The 22,674-nt window shown below is 41.2% G+C and overlaps 2 protein-coding genes across 2 annotated transcripts in view; one reads left to right on the forward strand and one right to left on the reverse strand.

The window, feature by feature from the left end:
* The window catches only part of EVA1C (eva-1 homolog C), a 48,530-nt gene extending 47,986 nt beyond the window's left edge, over window positions 1–544 (reverse strand). The window contains exon 1 of the mRNA XM_081199534.1: window positions 337–544. Coding sequence (XP_081055660.1) covers window positions 337–406 — 70 coding nt within the window. The 5' untranslated portion in view covers window positions 407–544. The remainder of the gene's footprint in view (window positions 1–336) is intronic.
* Window positions 545–612: 68 nt separating this feature from the next.
* URB1 (URB1 ribosome biogenesis homolog) overlaps window positions 613–22,674 on the forward strand; it is a 47,956-nt gene continuing 25,894 nt past the window's right edge. Inside the window, exons 1-16 of the mRNA XM_081199495.1 lie at window positions 613–840; window positions 2,222–2,361; window positions 3,336–3,487; window positions 5,272–5,404; window positions 6,709–6,805; window positions 7,419–7,504; window positions 8,216–8,341; window positions 9,061–9,191; window positions 10,484–10,679; window positions 12,574–12,711; window positions 14,131–14,304; window positions 15,438–15,582; window positions 16,337–16,459; window positions 16,775–16,887; window positions 19,502–19,615; window positions 21,976–22,092. Coding sequence (XP_081055621.1) covers window positions 690–840; window positions 2,222–2,361; window positions 3,336–3,487; window positions 5,272–5,404; window positions 6,709–6,805; window positions 7,419–7,504; window positions 8,216–8,341; window positions 9,061–9,191; window positions 10,484–10,679; window positions 12,574–12,711; window positions 14,131–14,304; window positions 15,438–15,582; window positions 16,337–16,459; window positions 16,775–16,887; window positions 19,502–19,615; window positions 21,976–22,092 — 2,136 coding nt within the window. The 5' untranslated portion in view covers window positions 613–689. The remainder of the gene's footprint in view (window positions 841–2,221; window positions 2,362–3,335; window positions 3,488–5,271; window positions 5,405–6,708; window positions 6,806–7,418; window positions 7,505–8,215; window positions 8,342–9,060; window positions 9,192–10,483; window positions 10,680–12,573; window positions 12,712–14,130; window positions 14,305–15,437; window positions 15,583–16,336; window positions 16,460–16,774; window positions 16,888–19,501; window positions 19,616–21,975; window positions 22,093–22,674) is intronic.

Here is a 22,674-nt window from a genome sequence, read left to right on the forward strand (position 1 = left end):
CAAAAGTAGCAAAAAAATTCTTCAGAAGTAGCAGAAAGTCAGATGGCATAAGCCATTCACGCTGACACCACTAGACTCCAAGAAATCCCCGCTATGAATCTCTTTCGATCGTAACAGCGGATAAGCTTCGGAAGTAGAAACACTTGTCAGAGAAAAAACAAAAACAAACTAATGCTATTCTAACTTAGTGTGCAGAATGGATTTTTTTTTTTTTTTTGCATTCTAATTTAAGATTTCTAGGTTCGGTGGGCCCCCTAGAGCGTGCGCGCCCTCGTGCACCGCTCACTTCATATGGCAGCAACCAGCGAAAAAGCCTCTATGGCAGGACAGGGGAACCTGTTGCGCTTCTCCCGAGGCAAATCTCTTGCACCCGCCACCCCTGGCAGCCGCTGGAGTCAGAAGACATCGGGCGGGGACGACACAAGGAGAAGGACAAAGAGGGAGCTGGGATGGCGGCTGCATCTGAAGAAGCAGAAGGGGCCGCTGTCGGTTTCGGTCTCTTGGTCCCTGGACTGCGAAGGACGCCTTTCAGCGGCTTCCTCTGAAGTTCCCTAAGCGGCCTAAAGCGGAACCTTCATCTCGTTTGCACGTTTCCCGGGGGAAGAACAGCGGCCGGACCGCTTCCGGCTGCCGCGGAGAGCAGCGAGGGAAAGCCGGGCTTCCATCCCTGGTCGCGGTTGCTCCTGGTCATGGGCGCCAAGCGCAAAAGCCCGGCTTCGGCCAAGCGGCAGGAGAAGGAGAAGCCGCCGCCGCCCAAGCGGGCCCGCGGTAACGGGGCAGCGGAGCTCACCGGGACCCAGTTCAAGTCCACGTTGCGCGACCCCAGCGCCGCCATGAAGGGTGAGGGCTGCTTTCCCCACGTGTTCGCCACATCGGTTGCTTGTCCTCCGCCACTCCTTTTCCCAAACGCTTCTCCCCGATCCCTGGGGGCCAGAGCACCAGTGGCGCCCCCTAACCCGTGGATTTGCGCCCCCTAACCCTAACCCCCAGATGTTGCGCCCGGTGCGGCCGGCCCCCCCTGCACCCCCCCCCCACGCTACGCCACTGCAGAGCACTGCGAATCCGTGTCTGGGCAATGGCCAAGCAGCTATCCTTGGGCAATAGCGTAGCCTACCCTTCCTCCACCACCACCGCCCCCCGGATTCCCCCCCCCCTTGCTGCTGATTTATATAGCCGAGTACTGCTTCGCCACCCCAGTGAGTTGCATTGCTCAGTTTTCCTTCAAAATTGGATGCTCGCTAATTAACTTTAATCGCAGGTCGCAGAGATTCCCCCCCCCCCGCGCAACGCTTGTCCATCTGAATAGCCCTTTTTGAAAGAAAAGAGCAGCAATCTGCATAGTTGTAGGGGATTAGTTATTTCAAACACAGTTTTTTCTCCATTTACACAGTTAGCTCAAGTGCTTCCCTTGTTGCAAGTTCTTATTGCACAAGGGATTGCGGATTCATTAAAGGCAACAGAGCCTAGGACTTGCCGATCAGCTGGTCGGCGGTTTGAATCCCTGTGACGCTCACCCGTTGCTCGGTCCCAGCTCCTGCAAACCTAGCAGTTCGAAAGCACGTCAAAGTGCAAGTAGATAAATAGGTACCGCTCCAGCAGGAAGGTAAACGGCGTTTCTGTGTGCTGCTGTGGTTCGCCAGAAGTGGCTTAGTCATGCTGGCCACATGACCTGGAAGCTATACGGGCTGCCTTGGCCAATAAAGCAAGATGAGCACCGCAACCCCAGAATCGGTCACGACTGGACCTAATGGTCAGGGGTCCCTTTACCTTTACCTTTTACCTTAAAGACTCAGCACATTTATTATGGGATGATCTAGTAGTGCCTCCTTCATCACATGCATGAAATGTAATCCTCTGTTAGTATGTATATACAGTAGGGTCTAAAATGGTAAATGTAAACGTTTGAGTTAAATGGCAATGTAATTTACCCAAGTAATAGACCCCTAGCTCACTGCTCCAACTTCGTTACGGTGCAATATTACAAATTTATTTTCCACTTAGTTACTGTTGCACCATTTGTTTGTCAGTCTGCACCTGTGTTCTGTTCCCAGAGTTTGCATTGGCAAGGTATTAATGCCAGCAGTTTGTTGGTGGTGGTTTCTAGGTACATAGGAAGCTGCCTTCTTTAGCTGGTTGATCTAACTCAGTATTGGCTATACTGAATGGCAGCATCTCTCAAGGATTTCGGGCAAGTGTTGAATAAGTCCTTGATTTGTTCCAGGTTTGGAAACATTCATATCGAGAGCGAAATCATTACCATCAGCAGAACAGTATGATGTTGTAGAGGGATACATAAAAGTTTCTGTCGAGTGTGCAGAAATTTTAAAACTTCTGGATGGCGAAAGGCGGCCTGAAAGTGAGGTCAGTATTTCGTTTGTTGCATTTAGCATTCTATGATGAGTTGTGTATACAGTGAACAAGTACAGTGGAGCCTCGCAAGACGAAAAGAATCCGTTCTGTGATTCTCTTCGTCTAGCGGTTTTTTCGTCTTGCGAAGCAAGCCCATTGACGGATTAGCGCTATTAGCGGCTTTTATCGGCTTATCGGATCAGCTGATAAGCGGCTTAGTGGCTTAGAAAAAGCGGGGGGGGGGGGGAACCCCGCAGGAACTCGCAAGACATTTTCATCTTGCAAAGCAAGCCCATAGGAGATTCGTTTTGCGAAGCACCTCCAAAACGGAAAACTCTTTCGTCTAGCGAGTTTTCCGTCTTGCGAGGCATTCGTCTTGCGGGCACCACTGTACTAATTGGTAACATAAAGCAATAAGGAATAAACTTTCCACTGGAACCTTCACAAAGTTAAATTAACGTTTGTTGTTTGTAAAGTATTTCACACATTGAAACAATTAAAATGATAATCTTATTTGTCCTCACAATAAGTCTGTGAAATATTTCCTTCATATTTTCATATTGTAGGATTTGTAGCCCTGTACGTTTGTGATGCGCACTGTTGTTCCACCTTCCTTTGAAATTGTGCATTGGCTGTAAGCATTTTGTTACACTATAGGACTGGAGTGTTGGCTTGGAAATTTTGACTTACTATTACAGAAATTGTTTCCTTGAACACCTTGTTTAGCAAAGATAGGGTCCACAATTCATTTGCAATATTTCTTTGCTTTCTTTTTTGTATTCTGATTTAGAGATGACCATTATAGGAGGGAACAGTGGATCTAGGCACTTGCTATATTTTTACATTTAGAAGCTTCCTTTGTTGTTAGATGTTATACTTTATTTAGGATGATGACTTCCCAAGTTGTTCTACCAATATTTGCTGCTTTCCCCACCTACCCACCCACCCCAATAAACAAAGCGTAATAAAGTATTTAAATGTTGCAGATGCTGTTCATCTTTCAAGCTCTAGAAAGCATTTTGCTGCGAACAGCGAGTGATTTGTCCCACTTCAGTGTGGTAGGGATGAACATAGTAAAGAAGCTGATCAATAGCTACATGAGATTAATCTATGCTGCTCTGTATTCTGAGAGTCACAGGTAAGTTTATTGCAAACCAAGGGACAAATATAACTGTCTAAAACCTGAATGAAACAATATTTCCATTGATCAGGATCATGCCACTTTAATCCTGAGAACAGATCTTGGAACGGTACACAAAGTACTCTTTATACTTGATTTAGGAGAATACTTTAATTTGCCATGACCTTCCTCTCCTTTCTTTTTGCTTCCATGTTCATATACAGTATTTATTTATTTGACACTTCTACTCCACCAGCATAAATTCAAAGCATAATTACAAAAATGTGGTGGCACATTTTTTAAAAATTCAAAATATAAAGTGCAGCATCCATTACAGAGTGCAGGGGTCCACTATAAAAAGAGACTCATCAACAGGAAGAAAAGTATAAAAATAACAGTTACTCACATCAACTGCATGTGTTTAAAAGCTGTAGGTAGGGCCTGGCCATACTCATGGATATTAACATAAGTGACAAAATAATACCAAATTAAAATAAACTTACTACTTTTATGTACTCTGTGGGTCAGTTTTTCTAATAATGCAATATTCTACACTTTTGTATACCAGAATTCTCTCTCCAGAATCTTGCAATAGTTAGTCTGGTAAGTGACCAGTTCCCTGCTATATGGAACAGATTCTTGCTCTGTAAAGAGGTTTACAAGGGCTAATTGTGGGGATGGCATTATTTTGCCTTTTACATTGAGTGCATTCTTACAAACCACAGTACTAAAAAACAGCTAAACTTGTGGATATTCCCACCATAAATGGAGATATGTTCCCATATCTTGACATTCTCTCCTGCACTTTGGCAAGGAATCTGGAACCATATTTCTAATAAGCGAGCAGTTACAAATACCGAAAGACCAGGCAAGGATGGCCCAAGACATTTTTGTTTCCTGAGGTACAAAATTCAAATGGTGCAACATTTATATTATTATGTTTTATTATTATAAAACCACACTAGCACACTTTAGTTACTGAAATCTTTTTCCTCAAATCTTCTGCTGAGGTGGACTGCTTCAGCCAAAATTGCTAGTTTTTAGGTTTTATGGTTTTCAGTTACAAACTTCAGAAAAGTAAAGGAAAAGCTACAGCAATGAATTTCAAACAAAAACAAAAGGGGAGGAAAATTGGGTTAGATGCTTATTGGTAAGCGTTTTCAGGCAAACACTTCAGTCTGGGATGTGCCTCAGCATTTCTAATGATAGGGCAGCCTTGGGACCATAATTTAACAGGGTTTAGCCTGGTAGAGTTATTCATAAAGAAGTGGCCTATATAATTTTCAGTCATTCATCTTAAAAGTGATGAAACAAAAAATATAGAGCATTGTATCCAGCAAAGTTTCCCATTGCCACAAGGATGTTGGCTTCCACAATGGGAATTCCTCTCTCCCCTCCACAAATCTGCCATCTAGTGGTGACGTGCTAGGTATCTGCAGTGTGGTGTAGTGGTTAAGAGCGATAGACTCGTAATCTGGGGAACCGGGTTTGCGTCTCCGCTCCTCCACATGCAGCTGCTGGGTGACCTTGGGCTAGTTACACTTCTCTGAAGTCTCTCAGGCTCACTCACCTCACAGAATGTTTGTTGTGGGGGAGGAAGGGAAAGGAGAATATTAGCCGCTTTGAGACTCCTTCGGGTAGTGATAAAGCGGGATATCAAATCCAAACTCCTCCTCTTCTTCTTTTTCTTCTTAGCTGACATAATTCAAACCTGCCTATTTTTATTTCAAAGGTGTCAGTTCTTAATTTTCCATTGACTGGTTTGCCTATGTAATGTTCCTTTTCCTGTGTTGCTTATACAGACTGTCTCGCCAGTGCCTCATCTTGCTATCTGCAATGGTGTCACAGGGGCCGGATGCTGCAAGGGATGTCTACAGCCACTTTGATTTCAATAATAAATTCCTTCCTAGTTTAGTGAAGAGGAGAGATTATAAGGTAAGAGGAGGAAATATGCAGTAAGTGTAAGTGATGGCTTAACCGTATTTGTTTTTTGTGGTGTGTAAACAAAATGAAACAAAAGCTAGAATTGGGGGTGGGGATACCTAAGTCTTTCTATATCATGTACAGAGCATCATTGATGTGGACTGTTTTATTGCTTCAACTGTCACTGATCCACAGGGGAAACATATTTTGATTCTTGATTTACTTAGGCTTTTTAAAAAATGTGTATATACGTGATTTTACTACCTCATTTTTCTGTGGGGGGGGAGCTTTTGTATGAAATGGCACCTATGTTTTGTATGACATGGATGTTACTGTTATGTCCCCCCCTTTACACAAATGCTTTCTTGCATAAAAAAAGAAGTAGCAAAGTCATCCTGTGAGAATTTCACAGCAAGCAAGCTCATATGCACACAAACACAGACCATAATGTGTGATTCAAGCTGTGGATTCCTTCCAAAGTTTAGTAAAAGCACATTGTACAGTTCTCCTAGAATTTTGCTACTGCAAAATGCAGGTGTGCATGGAAGTGTTTGTCTGCTATTCCGCTCCAGAAAGCTGCTGATAAAAACGGACATCAAGAAGATGTGTTAGCTTCCCATGTACAGTGGAACCTTGGAAGCTGAACACCTGTAAACTTGGAACGCTTCGGCTCCCGAACAATCAAAAACCGGAAGTGATTGTTCTGGCTTTCGAATGATTTTCAGAAGCCAAAAGTCCGGCACGGCTTCCAGTTGGCTGCAGGATGCTCCTGCAGCCAATCGGAAGCTGCACCTTGGAAGTTGAATGCTTTGGAAGTCGAACAGACTTCCGGAACGGATTCTGTTCGACTTCCAAGGTACGACTGTATAGGAAGGTTCATTTATTCATATGACTGGTGAACCGCCTCTTCTGTTAATCTTACATTGTTCCAGGTACATAAAAACACATTGTTCATCTTCCTCCCGTGTTTAATGCATATATAATCTTGGGCCCTTGGGATTTTGATTGCTTTTGTTTTATGTAAACATGTGAGGAAACCACAACAACAGCAGTTGTTGTTATACATATCTAGGCTCTTTTCCAAACCACTGTGGAAGCAGTGACACCACACTGGTAAAGAGGGCCTAAGTTTCTGATGGAGTGCACCTTATGAAATATGATAAACATAGAAATGGTTCTGCTAGTTAAAAGACTGTGAACTGTTTAAAATTGCAATCACTCTTTTAAATATGTATTAAGTCCTGCATATTACAACTGTTGTAGTGAGTTGGCATTTGGGTTTATAAGTTGCTGAATGTCTCTTAACATTTATTTAGGGCAAGCCTGATGTTCGTATGGCATATATCCAGTATGCTGTTTCTTTTTTAATTGCTGGTGACAACACAACCCTTGTCCACGTTCTGGAGTTAAAAGGTATATTATAAATACTGTTTCTTAAAGGCATTAATATCTCCCTCTTATTTGTGAAGTGAGAGGTCCGTGTTTGGATGTTACAAGTACCTAAATTCATTGGATACAAGCTTTAGGGAGGAACAGTTCACTTTCATTCGCCTGTGAGTTGTATTGCACAAGGCATTTAGCTGCCAAGATACATAATGGGAGACCTTAGCAAAACCTCTGTGCTCTTCACATAGTATCAATAGAGGAAGACGGAGATTTAAAGAACCCTTTGCTCATGTTTTTGAGTAAGTGGCTGAGTTTAATGAGAGCAAACGAAAGTTAAAAGTGCTTTGCCAGTTTCTTAGCTCTGTTTGGAGAAACTTGAGTCTTTGGATTGGGGACAATGTTATGGGCCAGATTTCCCCTGCTCCCCCGTAGTTGGCTGTAGATGCTGTAGAGTTCAGAATTCAGCTACCCTCTTCCATGGTACAAGTTCATTGTTTCTTCTGAGTCCATTCACTTTTGGTTCACCTTGTAGACCAAAGCATTCGGTAACACCAGTGGCAACACTTGATAAAACTGATTTCATTTTAAAAACGCTTCCCATCTTCCAATTATGTTTTTAACATTTTAAAATGGTTTGTAGATTTCATCCCAGATATTTTTCGAACCGGTTTGAAGGAAGATAGAATTTCTACAGTTAGCCTTCTACTTTCCACATTGGCAACTAAGGTATGACCTTGACATGACTTTATTCTTTGTATCTTATTTGCTGAAAATAACTCTGTTGTGGTTTTCCAAAGACTCTCCAATTACCAATCCCTTAATGTTTGGCTACAGTTTAGATCTTGTCAGCGTTTCTGTTAGGAGCTTTTGTTTGATCATAAAATATTCCCTAAGAGTTGGAGCCTGTAATTTACTGAGCTTTTAAACAAACAAGAAAATAGTATTTCAAAGCAAGTGTTAGGAAGTTTTAAATCTTTTGTACATCCTGTAAAAATAACTAGATTCTTTTGGCTTCCTTTTGAAACTTCAGTTTCTGGGGGCAAGGGCAGCTGTTGCAGTTTGCTGAAGCAAAAACAACAGTATTGTGGCATCTTAAAGACTTAACAAAATCAAGGATTCATTCACTTTTTCATCTTCCACTGTGGTATAAGCAATCATCTACCAGAAATGCCACTCTGCACTCTTCCTAGAACAAACAGGTTACTCTAAAAATAAAACAAATGTACACAATCTGACATCAGAAAGGGCAATATTTAGAAATTCATGGAAGAACATTTCAGTCTTGCTTAATGACCTTAAACCTGACCATTCTTGAACAAAGAAATTTCAAAGGTAGGCTCTAGCCTGAAAATGCGGAATTATAAATTTATCAAGATAAAAGATTATTTTTTTCAGCCTTGTAGTTGAAATTTGTGTATGTATTGTATTTTTTTCTAGGTAGTTCACAATAAAAATATTAGCAAGACCCAGAAAGTGCGTTTTTTTACTGTCGAAGTATTGAACCATATTGCCTCACTCTACCGCTGGAATGGAATTACTGACGTCAGCACAGAAGATGTTGTGGTACAGCAGTTTCTTCTCATCTTTTTCTATTTCACTGTTTAACCTCAGCAGAAAGGGTTTTGCCTTTATACTAACCCAAGAAAAAGAGGAAAGCTATATCTGGCCCCATATAGTAAAACAATATTTTGCCTAGGATAAGGATTATTATTGTTGTTGTTGTTATTACCCACCCTGCACCCGCAGGTCTGAGGGTGCCTGACAGAAATTCAAAATGGGATGGGAGTTGGGAGTTCAAAACATTTGCAGGGCACCAGGTTGGGGAAGGTTAGTATGCACAGCTGAAAAGAAGCAAAGGAAGTGAAGAAGAAAAGTCTTCTCTGATCCTTCCTAAACCAGCTTACGGACATTTAACAGTGTCTTCAGCTTTTTACAGTGTCTCACCATTCACTTTTTTCTCCTCCATGAATCTGCTGGTTGCTGCTAGGTCTTGGGACTCCATTTTTCATGTCCTACTCATAAATGCCACCCCATTCTGCCCCTCAAATTTGACTTCCCAGCCAGAGGGAATATTGATCTGATTCCCCATTGCTCATCTCCTCTGACTGATGGCAGCCGTCCTGCTTCTCAGGCAGAGCCCTCCCTATCACTTGCTCTCTGATCCTGGATATGTCAGGTACCGCATTTGGGACCTTCTGAAGCATGGAAAGCATGTGCTCTGCCACTGAGCTATGGTCAAATAAACAAATTCTAGTAAACATTGATCTTTCTGCTCTATGCAGGCTACTCAGGATCCTGAAGAGGCAGGAAAGATCCTAGTGAGGAAACTCGTCCATAATTTTTTACTGGATCTCTGTTGTTCTCTGAAACATGGCATTAACTTTTATGATCCAAGCCTTGGCACATCTGGCAGGTAAAGTATCCCAGTTACTCTGGTGGTTGAAAATAGTCCCGTCAGCTATTCTCTGTTTAAATCAAAGATTCTCATTTTCAACAAGACCAACCAAACGTACAAAAATTGCTTTGTGGTATATGTGGACTGCAGGTATTCCCCACCGTGGAACTGAGACTTGTCAGGAACCTGAGGGAATGAAGAAAGATAGAATTGGAAGCGCAGCCAGGAAGCTACCCCAAACCCCAGAATGTTTCCTAGTCTATTGCATCAGGGGTGGAAGTGGACTTGGGGTGTAGGGCCACAGCCAGTCCCAAACCGTGATTCTGGATGAGGCAGAAACATTGACAATTGTTACGTCGTCTCCTTTTTAAAGGAAGGCCACAGGGTGGAGCCCCAACACTCCACAGCTCCCAGAAGACAAGGCTGAACAAAATACTTCCAAGTATTTTTAGTGAGAAGCCTAAACAGAGCTTTAAAAAATATAATATGGTTTGCCTTGGGGAGTTGTTGCCATCATATGATATAGGCTGCTTAGCTGAAAGTTCTGTGAAGCATTGGCCTTTGCTTGTGAAAAGATTGGCCCACATGTGCAGGCAGTAGCTGCCTGGAAGAATGGCCTTTCTGTCATAAGCTTCTTCCTTTATGAACAGTCTTGTGACCCCTTTTGTTGAAGAGAAAGGCTTATATGTAGCCCTGCTAGTGAGGTAAAAAGGTAAATAAAAACCACCTAAGAATTTCTTGACTGATTTACTTTGCTTAGCTAGTTTTTGCAGTACCTAGTTTGTCATTCCTCCCATCCCACCTCCTGCTCAAATTCTCAGCTGGTAATGTTTCTTGCAAATGAAATTGAAACAATAATGTGCCAGTTATGTGCTATCTAAAGTGTCTAAATTAGATTACAATTCTGTGATTTCAGTAGCTTAGAGAATTGTTCTGGGTTCTCTCTGTCAAAAGTAAACTGAGCAGAATTTAGAGCCTTATTTACCATCTTGCCTGCACCCAAAGAGCCACTTTACTAATTCCATACACCCAAGGGAGCTTTGTAGGGGTGCTGTTTTGTTTTGTTTTGTATGTCTAATAGCAGTTTTTTCTTCTCCATGGCACACCTTTTAAAACTGAGGAATGTTACAAGAGCAGTTTGTGAATCAGGTGGGGGGCAGGGGAGAGTCAAATTCTACTGGGCATGCTCAAGACCCCCTTGCACATGCCTAGAGCAGCTGTTTGGATCCTGGCCACTGCTAGAATTGGTTTCAACTGTATGGTGGCATATGCTGCCATAGTGATTGTTTTTCAAAATCTTTCTTTACTAGAGGAGGGAATTTGGTTCTTCTGCGCTTTCTCGTGAATCTAAAGACTGCTGCAGAAGATGAGATGGTTGCTGATCTTGCGGTGAACATATTCAAAGTGTGCCCAGATTTACTGAACAGATACTTTAAGGAGTCCCAGTATTCTTTTGTTCCCAGGCTAAAATCAGCTTGGCTAGACAATATGAAATTGCTGAGGAAGGTAAGAATTTTATGAAAAGTATACCCTTTGTACATGAAAATAACATTTACCAACTTTTTTGCTGTGTTAGGATCACAGTAAACATCTTTATTTCCCCCCTCTAGTTATATTTGATGGGGGAGTAGCAAAGAGACTCAATTTGGTTAAGGGCCTGTTCATGCATTTCTTACTGTGGAGAAATCCCAACAGAGTTAGACCTTTGGGTTGGGTTGCTCTTCTCCCACACCTCGCCATGTGAGTAAATAATGTCTATCTTTATTATATTTATTTGAACATGATACCTGTCTGACTATTATCTGCCCTCCAGATCTGTCCTTGAAAAGAATGCTAGGGACATATTGTAGTCACACAGTAGAAACGATATTACTTAATAAGAGCATGATACAGAAAGCCCAAGATTTTACTAGGTTGATATTTTGCTGTTGTAACATATGAACAAGTCCTGAGTTTGGAAATGTTTTTGCACAGGAATTAACCACATCTGATCGTATCTGGCTGCCATTTTGTGCCATCTGTGCAGAATCAACATTCAGTGGTACTTTGTGCACTGGAATCTGTACCAATCATGCAAAATCATATTTGATTCAAATACGCAAATTAATATTGGGGTTCATTGCTGCATATAATTCCTAATGGTTTTGAAGTGTTTGTTCTGCCAGTTGTGGAAGATGAAAGAAGGTATAAGGAAGCTCCATTTCTATCCCCTGGGATAGAAATGAGAATACCAGTTTCACACCTACTCACATCTAGAACTTTGCCAGGCATTGCCTTTACAACTTCAATACAATTATAAGCCAGAGTGGTTATAAGCCTAGATTCCCAGGATACTGAATTTTGGACTTGGTACCACATTCTATGCTTCTGCAACACTTATGACATGTTTACAGCTCTGACAATAAACAGGAGGCAAGATGGTAATATGTGGGCTAAGTTTGTTCTCGTACCTTTTTTCTGGGCATAATTGCTGTTATCTGCTCTAAGTCTTTTAGAAAGAGTACATTATCAACTCAAAACGGGTGATTAAATAGGAGCCAATATATTATTATCTTCCTCTGTGTTTACTGAGTTCTGTACCAGGGACCCTGAGCTATAAGTTGCCAAAAAGATACTGGCCATCCTTCAAGCTAAAGATCATTTAGCTGGTGTGAGTTGACTTAGCCCTAGGTCTTCCTAGTTATTTATAGAAAATGTGGCGAGGGATTTTAAAAACTTCTTACTAAAATGCATTAGAGAGAGATAAATACACATCCTTTATTCTTGGTATATCACCTTCATGAATGGGAAAAATGTTTTTGAAAGTAATAGAATATATTAACTAAGAAAATGAGATCAGTGATGGAGAAATTAGATGGCAGTTTATTTTTTATTTGATTAGAAGGCTTATGAATAGCTTTTCTGTTACTAAGCAACATCCTGATAAAGTGTCTTAAACAGGAGGAATTAATATCGACAACAACAGATAAGCTATGGAAACTAAATGCTTGCCGGGAGAGAGAGAGAGTGCACAATATCACTCTCTCTATTTAGGATTATAAGCAACTGATACTCAGAGACTTGCTGCCTCTGTTACTGAAGGTGATGCACAGCCATCGTGACTAGTAGCTATTGATATCCTTACCCTCCACGAATTTTTGTCTTGAGGTGGCTACAGCAGGAAATGGCTGAAGTTCTCCTAAATCCCTCTTTTGCTGGTGGAAATCTATGCTTTATCAAATAAACAGTCGATGGACACCAGTTGGGTTCATCCCCAAATGCCTTTCTCTTCATGAGTCTTTGGTATTTCAAACTGTTTTATAATATAATAACCTTTGTACATGTCCAGTTGAATTGGCTTTAGGAGCCATGGCCTCATTAGCTCTGTCTTAATAATATGTATTTTCTGTAAAAATTTCAGATCTATGAGGCTCAACCAGAGATTTCTACTGCTTTTAAAACAACAGAGTTTGTTCCTTTTCCAAGATTGCTTTCAATGGTGATGGTAACAACCATTCCAGCCGTCTGCAACAAAGTCATGTTTACCCAAGGATTAAATGTAAGAACTTCTCTTTATAATCCCGAATGGGGAGGTTTTTGGTTCCATGAAGCAATTTTGCTGGCACTATACTTTTTAAAGCTTATCTTCCATGGAAGATTCTAATAGTTGCAAGAACTCAGTGGCTGAATTTTCATGTTTTAGGAGTGAGCCCGTGCAAGCCTTGGGCTTGTGAGGAAGATTTTGCTTTGATTTTGACAAACCACCGCTTTGCATTGCATCTGCATTCAGACGGACTATGTTAGTAAACATAGCCAGAAAACAAGGGCAATTTCAGTCTGGTTTATGAATCTGGCTCATTATGATCGTTAATTCTAGTATTACAACTGAACCCTAAATTGTGGTTAATGAAAAATTAAAGTGGAAGCTTCCAACCCTCTTCTCCTCATGGCTGTACAAGAGGAGGGGAAGCACGTGAGCCTTATTTCATCTCAAAGGTCAGTCCTCATGCTGCCACCTTGTCTGGATGGCAAAAATGTTGGCACACATAGTAAAAAATGGAGCGTCATTGGCAACCCAAGTAGATTCCACCTCTCAGAAATTTCTGTAGCAACATGGAATCCATCAAAGGGAAACAGTTCTTGGTACAAGGCCAGTAAACTTAGCATAGTTCATTTGATACCGTGGCCTAAATATGTGAAATAATTGAAGTAAATCATGATTTTTCAGTGTCTTGTAGCAGTGTGTGGCAACCCCACATTACAATATTATTTGCCTGCTTTTTGATCGTTCTGCAGTGCTTAAAACAGACTGGGGTCCTCCAGATGTTTTTGACTACAGTTCCCATCAACCCCCAGCCAGCATGGCCATTGATCAGGGATAATGGGAACTATAGTCCTGGAAGGCACCAAGTTGAGCTATTGCACCCTTTGTTACCCTTCCAATCTCTCCTTACATCCCCTCTTCACTAAATGCCTACAAGATCTTGCAGGGAGAACCTTTCCAGTCCAAAGTACCCAGAATGTATTAAACTCTGTCTGGCCACATAATGCTTTGACCCTTTCCAGTCTGCCTGCTTCCTTGGGGCAAGAGCGGCTGCTTGGTTTGCTCTTTACTTTACAGGGCTGCTGTTGGCTTTCATTCTGTGCACACCTACTTGAGTCTCATTGAATCCAGTGGGACTTGCTTGTGCTCTGTCTGGCCCTTTCTCCCTCACTTCCTTCCAAGTAGTGAGTCTGACTCTGCAGAAGCTCTGTGGAGCTGTGCGGATTAAAGGCAAAGGTAGAAAAATGTGTCTTGTTTCCACTAAGGGTGGGGGGAGCTCTGGTCGCTGCTATTTGCCTCAGTTCTTCTATGGAACCTTGCTTCTGCCTGGCCCCATCCTGGCAACTGAAAGTGATGCTACCAGTGGGTCACACCAGCAGTTCCTGGAAAGATGAAGCAGAATCACAGTAACAGTTTGTTCCTCTTTTCTTTTAGATAGCCAATAAAACAGTAAAGCATACAATATTTTCGCTTATATCAACTGTTTTGAAAAGAGCACTGAAAAACATTGAGCACTGTCTAAATGAGACGTTATGGGAGAAGTCCGAAATCTATACACCATCTATGATGCAAGAATTTGTCCAGCAATACAGAGAAGCGCTTGGCAAGGTAAAAATGAATAAAACTGTGTGGTGCATAATTGCAGTTTTGTGCAGCAGAAAATACGTCCATTCAGGGAGGATTTCTTCCTCCACTTTCTGTATCCTGACAGCTAAGGTGAAAAATATCCAGAGATATTTCTAATGGATTCTTAACATCTTCCCCCTCTTATAATTTATATGCTAGCTATTTCTTGATGCTTTAAGACTTTCTTAATTAATGCTTAATTGCTGAATGCTGGGATACTAATGTTTTAAACTTCTTATATGCTTTTATTGAAATAATTTCTGTGCGAGGTACTAGTTGCAATTTTTAAGTCGTGGTGCTTAGAATAGCAAGATATGTTCAACCACTTAGTAGAGATGGTAAAATAGAGTTTCAATAACTCTGGAATTCTGAATGTGGAAACCTGACTGGGAAGAACACATATCAGGGTGCCAGGTTAGGGGAATATCAGCCCCCTATCATTTCAGCAGATATTGAAAATAAGGGGCAACAGTTATAGACCGGTAGTCAATTTGTATAGAGCTAAGGAAATAGTTTTTCATTTCTCACAACTGAGGCATCTCATTGGCTATGTTGGGACGTCATTCAAAACTGAGAACTAGTTGATCCTCCTCTTGGGCTTGTATGCTCCCTTTTCCTTCTCTACTGCAGCCAGGAGGGGGATATTGGAAACCTCTGCTTCAGTTTTTAGATTACGTGCAGTTCAGCATGTCACCCAAACCATAAACTGTGGTTAACCTATACCCCTGCCTTGCTTGTTTACACTGACCATAGTGATATGCATGTATTTGGACCTGCTATATAATTAGTGTGATAATTAGTATTAAAAACTGTAGGCCAATGCACTTAAGCCTAGTTCTGACCAACTGAAGTGAACCGTCATCAGTGGGCTTAATTAGCAGTTGCACAACAAAAACTATTTCTCAGTTTTAAAATACTTATCATCTTGTAATTCAGACTTTCTCAAAAAACCAAAGACTGGTAAATTTTTGTATGAATTTGCATAGGGTGTTCTTTTCCCTTTTCCTCCTCCATTCCTGCTTTGTAAATAATTCTCTATAGACATGTTGCAGTGATAAGACAATTGTATAACAATATTTAGTGGCTAATGTTGGTCTTCTTTTTAACAAATCTAGCTCTTGCCAGATATGACTACCATAGTAGCAGTCTGGCAGTCGCTTCTAAAGCAAGAGAAGGGACAAGACGGACAGAAAGGGAGTGGTGAAGATGCTTCTGTTTCGGAGGAAATAATAGCAGGCAAAGAAACAAATGGAGAGCATGGTAGGAAAACCTTAGTCATCTTATCTAATGTGCGTGTGAACAGTGGAGCACAGTGATTCATATCTGATGAGTCACAGTGGCTCTGTTCTGTTCTTTGACAAGCCCTGTTAACGACCTCTTATAGGAGAGATTTATTCTAAGAATCTGAGCTCCTGTTTTCAAGAAACGTCTTTGAGTTATCCTGGGGTAGTCAGAGTGCAGCCTATGCAGACTCCGCAAGTGTCAGATTGGATGCAAAATTCAGTGTTATCATTTCTGCCGAAATGGTTTCCAGAGCTAAGTTACACTCCTATCCTGTGCACAACGTAAGCTCTTGCTGCATAAACAAAGGCTTGCAAGGGGGCAAGAGGAGTTGTCTGGATTTTCCTTTTCGCCATGGCCACCCCCCCTCCATTCTGCAGTTCTTTCCTATCACAGAAGGGATGAGAATGATAATTTCTTCATAGCTCTGACTGTGACTGCCATATCCACCCACCCCTACCCTCAGTCCATTAGTACTTAACTATGTAGAGTTTTGCTAGCCAATACTAGCAACCGTGTTTGTGGTGGTTGATGCACAAGGGGCAGGGCCAGTTCCAAGCACCAAAACAAGGGAGCCAGGCTTAGTCTGTTAAATGCATAAACCTAACTCCATGATTATGGTTTAACTTGGTTACTTACTAAATTACCCTTGGTCCTGACTGCTATTTCACAGAATTGTATTACGTCTTTGATAATAATATTATTTTAAAATATGTTAATATATCTACTCTAGGCTCAGATGATGCAGAGACCACTCTTTTGAAAGCTGTCTTACTCCACGTGATCTGCCTTTATCAGCAAGCTGTTCCCCACTTAGTAGCACAGAGCAACTTTGACTTTAGCAAATTAATAAAAGGTAATTTAAGTGTCTTCAAATTTTGAAGTAAGGCACACATTGAAAATCATTTGTATGATATGTATGCATGCAAAGCTCTGCCACTGAGCTATAGCCCTAACATAACATTTTGCTGTTAGACCTCTTTATTTTCCCAGGGTTTTAAATATTTGTTGTGTATTGCAGTGCTTAAACATTGTCTACTCCTTGATCTATTATGTTCCTTTATGTTGTTTTAGTTAGTTTTTTCCTCTGTAATTTAATGTTTTTATTGAAATCATGTAAGCTCTGGAAATATAATGCGTGGAATAAAATATTATTATTTTCCAACCACAGGCATTATTACTGAAAAAGGACTGCGGCAGGAGATCCCTCCTGTTCTACAATATCACATTATCAAGGTGGCTCTAGAATTGCCTGCAAACAAGTTTTCCTGGTTCAAAATGCAGGTCGGAACATAAGGGTTATTTTTGTCTCCTATATTAAGACCAGCTGTCTTACTCATTGGTTTCCTAATCTGCTTTGTCTGTAATGCAGTCCTAAATTCCATTTTGTCAAGAGACCTGTGTGTTGTGAGCAATTATATTCACATTATACAAGTAGTGATGTTCTCAGAGGTAGCAATAAAGCTTTGAACATGCTGTAGGGCAGGGATGGAGAACCTTTGGCCCACCAGATATTGGTGGACTACAAGTCCCAACATCCCTGGCCATTTGCCACGCTGGTGGCTGATAGGAATCACTATTATTATAATATATATATTCATACCCCGCCCTTTTTCTTACAGGGATTCAAGGCATCTTACAGATAAGAATAAGAGCAGCTAGATACATAGGGGGGGTGTCAATCATTTTTTAAAAAATAAACATTGATAGAATTAAAATCATCTATCATCTGTCTATCTATCTATCTATCATCTATCTAATGTATTAAAAACCATACAAATAATTTCAATAAAAACAGGATTTAATTTAAATTTTTTATTGAATTTATATACCACCCTATGCATCAGCCCTTTTGTTAAAAGCAGTGAGTCCCAAATCCGGTTAGAACAAGAAAGTTTGCACCTTCTGGCAGAAAGACAACAAGGAGGGAGCCAATCTGGCTTCTTCAGGGAGGAAGTTCCAAAGTCTGGGAGAGCAACTGAGTCCAACGACATCTGGAAGGCCACAGATTCCTCATCGGTACTTTAGGTCCTCTAGTAAGAATAAACTGTAGTTCAAGAAGAAGAATTGCTGGGAGCTGTCCCTGGCTCTTAAAGCAAAATGCTTACATAGGATTTTCTCTACTGGCATGATTTTACTTTGTATACAGGTATTTTCTAAAGGAGAAAGCCTCTTCCTGATTTAACTACAGAAAAGTCTTTTGAAAGTTTGCATTTAGAACAAGAAGTGACTTTGCAGAGGCTAGGAATGACTGTGCCCATGTCTGTGCCCACTTCTGCCCTTTGCATTTTAACTAGGAGCGTGGTTATTTTATCTCTTTTGTAACACATGTGGAGTGGCATTTGTATAAATGGGAAAGGATTGGGTCTGGGGCACGGGATAAACACTGATAAAGCTTTGCCCTTCAGCAGGTATGCCAAACCAGCTTGTTTGGGAGGCTCAGAATTTCACAAAGAGGACTGTTCTCTCAGTTGTGTGAGATTCTGAATGAAGACGGGAGCACAGACAGCAGATCAAATGACTATTCAAAGTGAAATTACAAAAGTCCTGTTTGGGCAGTTACCTTTATTAAGACAACCAGTATGTCACAGGAAAGCAAGCGAGCTTTTGATTTCACAGAATTCTTCATTAGGCTGGAGTTGAACAAAGGGGTGGAGGAGAAAAAAAGAGAAAGCTGGCTTGGGGAAGGTCTGTAGCCCAGTGGTACCACATCTGCCTTGCATTCAGAAGGCCAAGTTTTAACCTCGACATCTCCAGGTACGCTGGAGGGCTGCTGTCAGTCATTGCAGCAAGATGGACCAATGGTCTGACTCAACACAAAACAGCTTCTTGTGTTCCTAAGATTTTGAAGCCACAAAGTCTGCATTTAATCATATAATGTAGGTAAAGACTGCATAGGTAATTGCATTAGGTTCTCTTAGGTGCCATGTAGCTTTCAAAATTATGATTATATTTTCAGAAATGGAGGCTTAGCTGTTACTGGTCTAGCCATCCTAGGTGTGGCTTGAAAGCTTTATAGCACCTAGCCCCACCTACGTTTTAAGACAACGGCCATGTTTGCACATAATGATAAGTAAGACTTTCTGGCTTCTTGTGGTTCATTAGGAATGAGAAACATGCTGGTACATACCACCTGATCTCTCCCAATTTGCTGCTGCTGCCCTGGTGCAAGCTAGATGAACAAACCAGTAGGGCTTAGCATCCTTTTACAATCCAAACCAAGGATTGTGGTCTCTTGCTCCATTACAGGTCACAAATCAGCAGTTGTAGCTTCAGGTTATGCCAGGGCACATCCAGCTTGGATGTAATGAGAAGTCAAGGCTTTCTCACATCAGGAAAGGAGCAAAGTGGATGCAGCTGGGCTGTGCGTGCCACCAGCACACCACTTGCCCTGATGAACCATGTAAGCCATAAAATCTGGCTTACCATTATATATGAACACAACATACGACCGAACTCTTCTTTTTAATGAATTTATTTCTTTATTTATCGGAGCTTCCAGGGTATACAAAAACAAATGCAGTATTTGTGGCTTGAACATCAAGAGAATTTTCTTTCCTTCCTCTCCCGCATGTCTCTTAACGTTAGACTTAACATCCAGCCTGATAGAACTTAAAAACTTGGCTACTATTTTGTGGCACTCTGGTTGGTCCTATAAAGGTATTGCTTAACTGTGGATGTTTAATTTTTCTTATGGACCAACAAGATATACGTCGCTTTTTGTGTTCAAGGGAAGTGGGGAACTCCGAATGAATTGTTCAACCTTGTCCCCCAAGCTCTGTGAAAGCAGAGTTGGCACTTGGCACAGGTTGTCAGTAACAGGGTTATAGGCATCAGTCTCTGTGGAGAGACCCAAAACAATTTTATGAATTGTAATCAATAAAGTGTGTCCTCCTAGGATGAAGCCGAGAAGGTCTCTGGTGAAAGATCAGTATTTTATTTGCTGATGAAAATGTTCGTAACAAGCAATCATTTGCACCTCAAAACCTCAACAAAGAAATTGATTATTAAGGTGAGCTTTTTTTTATCTAGTTATCAAAATTTTGTTGTGCCCACAGAAAAGTTGTTCACAGTGAAGACACTTTAGAACAGGCTTCCTCAAACTTGGCCCTCCAGATGTTTTTGGCCTACAACTCCCATGATCCCTAGCTAGCAGGACCCCAGGGGTCAGGGATGATGGGAATTGTAGTCTCAAAACATCTGGAGGGCCGAGTTTGAGGAAGCCTGCTTTAGAAAGTTGGACTTAGGGTTTGTAATAAGCATGAACACTGTATTCACACCCTGGATTGTATCCAACATTGCATGAATGGCATTCCACTCACACAACAGAACTGTCACCCCCCCCCCCCAATCTTTCAGAGTTGATTTTTGGGTGTGCAGGGAGCTGGAGGGGACAGGAAAAATGGTTGCACACACATATGTCTTGTGTGTGAGTGGAATGGAGCTACAGGGCTGGCTAGAGCCTCCTCTGTTCTATAGAATATACCTCTTGTGGCCTGTTTGCTGTATTCCCTGGAAATGGGTTTAGTTACTTCACTTTTTTTATTCTTTCTTCAAGTCTCTGTTATCAAGTCTGTATTATGGCAATGAATTTGGTTGTTGGTTGCGAATACTCATACGCTGCTTTTCAAGGACACAAAATATACTGCTTATGGAAATCAAGTTTTCCTTCAGATGTTATGAGTGGACTGATACTTGATAAAATCTTCTGTGTGGGGAGGTTCAGACTTCATGCAGGTGGTTGCAAGGCAACCTCCAGTGTGTTACTTGAGCACTTTTGATAGGAAAAAGCACTGCCAAAAGTTACACAACTCCCCTTGGGGTTGCCCTAGTTTTGCTTTCCATCCTACATTTTAATGCAGTAGTGGGTTTGTTTTTTTAAAAACGAAGTGTAAACTGGGTGATTTAGCAGTAAAATCCAGCCCCTCACTTCACCTTCTGAACAGCTGGCTGGTGTGATTGCAGCTTTTACAGGGCCACACGCACATGGCCCTAGCTGCTGGATGAGCAGGGGAAACTGAATGTGATTCCCCACCAAGCTAGGGGTTCATGTGTGTGAGAAGTCTGTGGTCTCTTTGTAGGTTGAGGTGAATAACATTGTTTTCATATAAATGTTTATAATTCAATTAGTGCTAGTGTTTTCTTTAGTTACAAAATTTCCTCCCTGCCCTTCATCCTAAGATTGCAGTGATAAAATCTACAATTATTAAAACAGGATGCACCCCAAACAGGTTCCTGCCTCTTTTCATAGGCTTGAATTTGGTAGCTGGTGCTGACAGTAAAACTCTCCACCGCAACCCGTGGACAGGCTATTCCCATGCTGTCTGCGTTACAATAAAGGAGAGACAGGGTTTGATCTACCCTTTGGCAGAGTCGTTCAGGGTCCCGAGAGCCAGTCTGAATGATCCTTACCTAAAGGAATCCTTACAAAATGTTCTCTGGACTAATAGTTCCATCTTTTTTCAGAAATAAGAAAAAAATATAATATATTTATATTAGAAAAACAGGAAAGAAACATAATTTCAAAGCATATGAAATAATTCCAAATGGAACAGAACAGTATAAATTCAGCACAAGAGTGGGTCCCATGAAACAAAATACACTGGTACCTCGGGTTAAGTACTTAATTTGTTCCAGAGGTCTGTTCTTAACCTGAAACTGTTCTTAACCTGAAGCACCACTTTAGCTAATGGGGCCTCCTGCTGCTCTGCGCCGCCGGAGCACAAGATTTCTGTTCTCATCCTGAAGCAAAGTTCTTAACCCGAGGTACTATTTCTGGGTTAGCAGAGTCTGTAACCTGAAGCATATGTAACCCAAGGTACCACTCTACTATAGCTGTCAAAGGCCAGGGTGTAAACAGGTGTGTTGCCAGCATACAGCAGAAGCTGCCCTTAGAAGATACTGAACACTATGGGGTAGGAATTCCAGAATTTATGGACAGCCATAAAGAAAGAAAGAAAGCCCACTCCCAGGTTTCCACTTCTGAGGGCAGGGCAGTACTGCTGAAAGGGATCCCTCTACAGATCATCACACCCAAGAAGATCAGTAGGAATAGAGACAATATTTTATTTACATGGGCTTTAAACACTAACGTGAGCGCTATTGGTGTATGCTATGGAATTGGAATGGAAGATGGGGCTTTTGTGCCGGCATAGATAAAGGAAAGTGGTTGAGGAAGGAGCAACACAGGAGGCTTATATACTTTTAAATAACCTGTTTTTCCATTAATTGTGGTATGTTTTTAAATAGGGGTCAAGGTAAAAATGACTCTGCCATCTGCTGCTGTTCTTTCTTTAAATCAAACAGCCAAAATGAGAGCTGACATACAAAAATAGAACTGAAAGCTTTGCATGATAATTGTTTTTTTAACAGGTTCTGCACGACAGTGGAGTATTTGAGTATACCTGGAAAGAACTTGAACTGTGGCTTGAACACTTGGATAACACAGCAGAAGGCAAAAAGGAAGCAGTGATTCAGTTTTTGGAAAGGGTAATAAATGTGCAAATTAACCAGATTAACAATGCCAAGAATAGCATATGTGGGGACTTATTACCTTTTGTTGTTTTGAAGAGGAAAGTGTTTTGAAAAATCATGAATGGATTCTGAGAACTCATATCTCCTAGACATGGAAGGGAACAAAGGAGATGAGTGATAGGAAAAGGCTTTTGTTAGAGATTTCCACTACAGTGGGTGGCGTTGACAAAAGATTGTTTTTCACCATCAGTTTTATATCAGCATCTGCTGTTATAGCAGAGTGAACAAAGAACATGGGAAGGAAATGCAGCAAAGTTATGTAAACCATGATTTAATCCTACCAACGATGCTATCCTTTTTGTGTGTGGAAGCTGTTAGTACCACGCAGGAAAAACATGGTTTGGACTAGAAAGATCACAGGCAGTACACTGCATAATAATAGTAATACTTGGTTCTAGGAATGCAATTTTATTATAGAATCAAAATGAATCCATATTATACCCACCCCCAAAAAAGTCTTCAGTTGTTTCATTCACGTTTTGTATATGTTTTAATGAGCTCAGGTACCAAAATACATGCAAGTCTGCTGGTTTTATG

Source organism: Podarcis bocagei, assembly GCF_964188305.1.
Source record: "Podarcis bocagei genome assembly, chromosome: 6".
Classification (NCBI taxonomy): domain Eukaryota; kingdom Metazoa; phylum Chordata; class Lepidosauria; order Squamata; family Lacertidae; genus Podarcis; species Podarcis bocagei.